Raw genomic sequence first — 7287 nt, forward strand, 5'->3', positions numbered from 1 at the left:
TTGGACTCTTGACTAGCCTAGTTAATTTCCACGAGAAGTATATGGTGTACCCATATTTTGATTCTGTTTCTTTAGAACAGTTCATCAAGAATTGGCTTCAAATCGAAACCAGTAATCAGAAGCTGCTTGAAGTAATAGTGAAGCTAAGAAAGAAGTACATGAAGACTAATACCAAGATGGGTGTGAGTGAGAATTTTTCTGATGCTACCAAAGCGTTGAGACTACTTCTCATACCCTGTGGACATGTTTGTCAATTAGAAGTCAATGTATGGGCTTTGGCCCCACGAAGAAATCAGAACCTCAAGGTACTATATAAGGGTGATTTCTATTTAGATTGTTAGCAATATGATGAAGGTTTTGGGTTGTTAACATGTAATAGGATGTGGCCTTAGGCCTTACCTTATTTATTTTGTATAGTACATACTTGTACTATACACTCTGGCTTATATATAAAAGTATTCATGTATATTTTATTACTTGAAAAGTATAATACTACTGACTTAGTATTTCTAACACCTTATTTATCTTGTATGGTACACATACTTGCACTACACTTTTTGCCTCATATATAAAGATATTTATGTATATTTTATTACTTGAGAAGTATAATATTATTGATTTAGTATTTTTAACATGGATCAGAGCCACTGTTCTAACCTTTTGACTCTATTTGCCATTAGTCTTGGCTTTTCTCGTGTCTCTCATTGACCGCTACTGCCGTCGTCAAAATTACATTGCTGCCATCAGTACACCAAAGTCCACTGTTCACGGTCGTAGTCACTTCTGCATCTCCGATCAGGCCACTGCTGCAACCATTGGAAAGATCTCTCTCCCATCTATCCTGCCGGCTAAAAATCCCCAACATCTAGTACTACACTCGCCCTCACGCGCGACCAATTAATTCATTCAAGCGTCTATTATAAAAAAAAAAAAAAAATTTCAAGCCAGACATATTTTAATAGTCTTCTCTAAATAAATAAATAAATAACATATAAACAAAATTTTCAATGACTAAAAAATATTTATCAGCTGCCAATGAAAAAGACAACACTTCATAAAAACAGGAATTGGGCCAAGTACCACGAATTTGACAAAGTGGAAAAGATATCAAATTTATCACGATTTATTTCCACACCAAACATGTCAATGTAAAATTAACTTTTTTTTTTCTAAGAAGAAATGTACATTTAACTTGGATAATTATTATTATTCAATATCTGTCCTGCTAATTTTCCCCAAGAAAAAAATCAAAACAATAATATCGTACTGAATTCAAAGAATAAATAAAACAAAACAAAACAAGTACTTTAAAAAATACATTAAAAAAATAAATAAAAAACAAAAACCTGCAGTTCTACACATAAGGCTAAGAGAGTATAGAGAAGAAAGGGAAGGATGAAGATAATTAATGAAATGCTAATTATAATATGGAGTTGGACTTTGAATCAATTGTTCTTAAGGCGTAGAGAAACAATCATATCATATCATCATATATTATATCATATACTATGATTGTGCCAAGTGATTTTACCAAATTGTTAAAAAAATTTTAAAAAAAATTTAAAATATATATAATTTTTTTTTTTTTTTTTTGCATTCTTATCTTCTTGTCCTATAATTTCTAACTTGATGAAAATTTTAAGTTGATTACAATTCAAGTTCTTTATCTAATCCTTTTATTATTAATTTATCTATAATTTCTAACTTACTAAAAATCTTAATTTTATTATAGTCCAAATTTTTCATCTAATCCTTTTATTATTTATTTATTTTTTACTATTTTTTAATTATTAAAATGCTAGGTTAAACAATTACAAAGAACTAGGTTACCATTTCATTGATCAAAATAGTCTTTTCAGTTCAAATTGAGATTATCATTGTGGATGTATATCATTATATCTACATTCTGTTTACACTTATGGGAAACCTAATGAGTTTGTACATCTACGTATTGTTTAAATTATTAAAAAGAATAATAATAATCATTCACGTGGGATTGTTAAGAATTCTAGCCTTTTAGGGAATTAATATTTTGGTTTCACACTAATTGCTCATATCATTTATAAAAAAAAAACATAGTACACGTATAGAACTATTAATATCAACCTTTAATTTTATTTTTTATTTTTTGAAAACACCTCATAGATAGATACAAAATTATAATTATTCTTTATCTATTTCCATAAATCTCTATCAATTTTTTAGATAAATACAAAAATTTAGTTGTTTTTATCTTTTGTTTAAGTTACATATAACTCTTGATTAAATAGTGCATAGCACGGGCATAACTATAATTTGGACTATAAAATTCAACTTAATAATCTCCAAATTTAAGCTCTCCCACTTATTTCATCTATATTATTATATATAAAAGAATTCATCTCTTTCAATTAGACTTTTATGTGGTTCAAAAATACTCTCATTAATGAAGGGTAACTTCATTTAGAATTAGAGTTGTCAAATAACAAATTTTATTTTAAATTCAAAAAGGGAACTCCTAAAAAAGAAATTACATTACTTATCTCTAAAATTTATCATTTTTATTTGTTTGAAAAATAAAATAAAAAATATTTCTAAATTATACTAGCTAATAGATGCAAATTATTAACTTTTATCCAAAAAATTAGAAAAGCCTCATGTGTGTGCTTGGAGGCTAATAGTAGAGTAAGGGGCTGGATATTTGGCTATCCAATGAATCAGGGACAATGTATAATTTTTTTTTCGTAGGTAATCAAAGAGTTTCCTTTTTAGTGGACTCCAAATTTGATTTACGCTTATCTGGAAAAAAATAATAATAAGAAGAAGAACATCTAGAATTTACACACTTGGAAAACTAAGATCATCTAGGATTCTTGTAGTAATTAAGATTAAAATAATCTAGAATTTATTTTCATTAGGATTCTTGCAGGTGGCAACAAAACGTAGAAATAAAAAAAGTAGGTCTCTTTAAAAAAAAAATTTTAAAATTTAAGATGATATCAACTCTAATAACATTTTACATATATCAAATAAGTGGATAAGAACGATTTAAATCAATGACACTTTAAACTTTCGAAGAGTTCTATTATTCGAAGTAAAGTTTTAAGTTTCTAGAAATCTATCCTTGAATATAGGAATTTAGGGTTTTCAAATAATAGCGAGAATCGTCGATAAAAAGAGAGCGTGAAGAGAGAGCTCAGTGCGTGAGGAGGGAGCTCAATGAAGAGAATGAGGGGTAACAATTTAGCGGTTGAATTGTTGGAAAACATCCTTGTAAGGCTTCCAGTGAAATCTATAATACGTTTCAAGTGCGTAGAAAAGTCATGGTTCAGTCTTTTCCAAAACCCTAGTTTCATTGCCAAACACCATCGCCACCGTTGTTCTATAACAAATCCAAGTTTTCTCATTATGAGTCAAGACTACTCCGGCGGTGATATCATTATCATGTCCTTACTGCACCCTCCTCATAATGATGTTGATGATACGCAAGTACAGATCGTGGACATGAACATTCGATTTGATACGAATCTCATCAGCATGAGATTCCTTCGACCCAATATTTGTACTTGCATTAACGGCATTATTTGCGTTGGTGGTTCCTTCAGTGGCGACTTTGATGGCTTTTTCTTATGGAATCCAGCTATTCGTCAATATAAGGTCGTTCCTTATCCCACACTTCCTTATCCTCCTGCCCTTCATGTCTTCAACACTGATATCAACTTTGCATTTGGTTATGATCACAATTCTAATGATTACAAGGTAGTTAGAATTGTCAATTATGGGAGAGACTACAACATTTTTGTTCATGTTTACACATTGAGCACTGATTCATGGAGGCAAAAAATCAACATAGCTATTGATCTTTCAAATATTACTTTTTTAAGTACTTTTGATGAAAAATACTTGAATGGGGTTTATTATTGGTTCTGTATCCTCAAGAACACAGACAAACACGGTCGGGTTTTTAATTGTGAAGTAATTTTATCTTTTGATATGACCAACGAGGTCTTTCGAATGCTAAGTTTGCCAGAGTTTCGCAATGTTCCTCATCATATTAAGAGTTTTGCTCTCTTCAATGAGTGCCTTGCTTTCATCCTTTTTAATAAAAGAAGGACGACGATGGAGGCCAACCTTGAAATATGGGTGATGTGTGAATCTGGGGTTCAGGAATCTTGGACCAAACAACTTGTTGTAGGACCCCTATTAGGAGTTAGAAATCCACTTGGATTTGCCAAGAATGGAGAGCTTCTTCTTCTGGTTTGTGACGATGAACAGACAATAGCTGTGTACAACATTGGTTCTCAAGAAATAAAAATTCTCCAATTTAGAGATTTTCCAAACTCGTTCAAAACATCAGAAGCTATAAGTTATGTGGAGAGTCTAGTTTCATTCAAGGGTGACAATGTGGTTCAATATTAGTATGCCTCAACTCCTAATTATTAGTATAGCATAGGTTTTGTTTTTATTATTATTATTATTATTTTTTTCTTTTGCTTTTAATTTGTCCTTAAAAATGGAATTTTGTAATCTCGAGAAGATTATATTTATGGATGGTGTGTTTATTTAATTTCAATTCCTTATTCTTGTTCAATCTCTGCATTTTGTTAATTGCTCAATAAATTGTTAATTTCTTACGGGTTTTGTCTTTTAGCATTTCAATCAGCTGTGAAAGCTCCTAGATATGTTGTTTGAACCTTGGTGATTGAGTTAGAATAGTGGTGTTTGAGGCTGCAAACACCCAACCGTTAGGGTACGATTGGTACACTAAATAAATATTACGACAAGAATTGTAATCCTTATTACTAGTAATAAAGTGTGTTGTAATATAATAACTAAACATATTCATTAGTTTGATTGTGAGTTATAACCTTAGAATGAAACTTAATATTTATTTTAGGAAATATCTTACTCATACAATTATATCTCCTTAAAAATTATTATTTGTAAATTTAAGAGAGATATGTGTTAATTTTTATAATTTTTTATTTTTATAATTGTTAGATGTATATGGAAAGTTAGTTTATTTGGAAATATATTAAGTTTTAAAATTATTGCACTTACTAAGAAATAGCTAATACAACCTTTTAAAGAGGAATAATTATTCCTCATTTTGAAGAATAGCTATTTATAAGGAATGACTATTTCTTATAATAAAAACATAATCAAACTAAAAAATAACTAAACTATAGAAATAAATATTATATTACAGCACCTATTACAGTCTACCAAACATGCCCTTAGTAATTATTAGTACGGTTGTGAAGCATTAGTGGAACCTATAACAGTTTTAATGTATTAGTACAATTTGAAAATGATGATTTAATTTAATCTATTGAAAACGCGGCTATAGGTCCCGCATCTGGGGTTGTGAGAAAACGCGACTTTAGGCTGTATAAAACGCAGCTACAGACCCCGGTTTGGGCTGCGTTTTTGAAAACGCAGCTCTAGGTCCCCGCAAGGGGCTATAGCCTCGCTGCATAGGCTGTGTTTGGAACGCGGCTATAAAAACGCAGCTATAGCCTTTAGTTGCGTTTTTTATAGGCTATAGCTGCGTTTTGCAAATGCGGCTATAGCCTTTTTTTTTTTTTTTTTTTTTGGTAGTGTCTTGTGGGTGTTGAGGGACAACATTACGTTTTAGTTAGTAATTATGTTGCAGAAGCTGCTGCCATTTACTGGGCTATACAGCTTCCAGCTTCCAAGAAAATGTAAAAATGTGATTATTGAGGGTGTGCTTTGACCCACTGAGAACAAATGAATCACAAACGATTGGACTATTTAACCTATCATTGGCAGTATTCTAGAGTTTAGAAAGTTCTTAGATTGTGTTTTTAGCTGGGTTAGTACAACGTGTAATGCTGCAGCCCATGCTTTTGCAAAGTACACAGCTAGTATTAGCTCTTTATTTAATTTATTTGTAATAAACATAATTTGCTTTCCATCCTAGTTGATGCCTGTGAGTAATTCTTGGTGTTTTTGGAGCACTGTAAATGGTGCTCACTCCTCTCACATTCATAGTAAGATCCGCTCATTAAATTCATAGTAGGATTTATCATGACAGTGAGAGGAGGGAGTACAATTTCCCTATACTTCAAAAGTTCCTAAGAATTTTCTAATACTTGTAAGGAAGATTGTCTTCTTGTCTTTTATGTTTGAATGAAAGAGATGATATTTAGCAAAGTCCTACTAAATTTTGACACATTTATAGATCCTAGTAAGTTCATTGACAAGAATTCATGTAACCAGAAAGTACAGACACTTCATTTAGAGTGTCATACTTGTGTCATACACTTGAGACATGCTTAGGATACTTTTGCATCATGTCCTTCAAAAAAGCAATGCAAGACATGGATGAGACATGAGAACAAAATCAATCAATCAATCAAACACCCTTTCACAAAACAAAGAGAGCATTCATATTTTGAACAGTTATTGTGCATTTGAAAATTAATTAATATATTTATTCTTGATTTGTATTCTAATTTCTAAACATTCTTTAATAGTTATGGATTTGCTTAATGTGATATATATATTTAACATTATATGAAAAATAAATCCTTAATAATATATAGAAAATATAAATAAAACTATATTTAATAATTATTTAATAGACTTATATATCCTACTGCACCTGTGTCCTTTTTTTTTTTTTAATTGTCGTGTTGCCATGCTTACCTATATTTGTGTCTGCGTTTCTTAGTCAAGTAACCAATACAAGTGTTTGTTATAATTCTTGTATGCTCTTGGTTCATTTGAATTGTTTCAGGTTATGTCATCTCTCCTTCCCTCTTTCTTTTCTCTTTTCTTACCTTTCAAAATTTTCTAGCTACGCACAAATGGGCTAGAATCTAGAGTGCAAGATTTTGGCAGACGCACAAATGCACCCTTTTTTTTTTAAATTTGATAGTAGGAGAAGGGAAATTTGAAGTTTGAATATTGAAGATCTTTATTGGAAACACCAAAAAGGTGCCAACACTACAAGGCATTAATGAGTGCAACATTTGGGTTGTTGCTAGTAGTTGGGACTCTTGAGAAGATCAAAATTACTTGAGTGCTCAGCAAAAGAGAGTACTTTCCACCTTATGAATATATAGCTAAAAAAATAAGACCAAGCAGAATGAAGGATAATGTCTAGAGCATTGGCATTAGGTGTGCCAAATGCTAAATTTTTAGCATTTGGCACACCAAACATCAAAATCTTTGCTTCATGAGATGTGCTAAATCACAATTTTTTTTAGAACATGCTACATTGTTGTTCTACTAGTAGAAGCACTATAGCATGTTCTAAAAATTTTATTGTTTTTTTTATCC

General features: G+C 30.9%; 1 protein-coding gene across 1 annotated transcript; it reads left to right on the top strand.

Annotated features, from left to right (window-relative positions):
• Nucleotides 1-3207: 3207 nt before the first annotated feature.
• On the top strand, nucleotides 3208-4398 carry LOC126695928 (F-box/kelch-repeat protein At3g23880-like). The gene has a single exon (XM_050392722.1). The coding sequence runs from the start codon at nucleotides 3208-3210 to the stop codon at nucleotides 4396-4398; it is 1191 nt and encodes a 396-aa protein (XP_050248679.1).
• Nucleotides 4399-7287: the final 2889 nt, after the last annotated feature.

The sequence above is a fragment of the Quercus robur genome, chromosome 8 (genome assembly GCF_932294415.1).
Source record: "Quercus robur chromosome 8, dhQueRobu3.1, whole genome shotgun sequence".
NCBI lineage: Eukaryota > Viridiplantae > Streptophyta > Magnoliopsida > Fagales > Fagaceae > Quercus > Quercus robur.

Excerpts from the sequence above, each read along its gene's own strand:
- LOC126695928 (XM_050392722.1), top strand. The coding sequence starts at position 3,208 with ATGAGGGGTAACAATTTAGCGGTTGAATTGTTGGAAAACATCCTTGTA.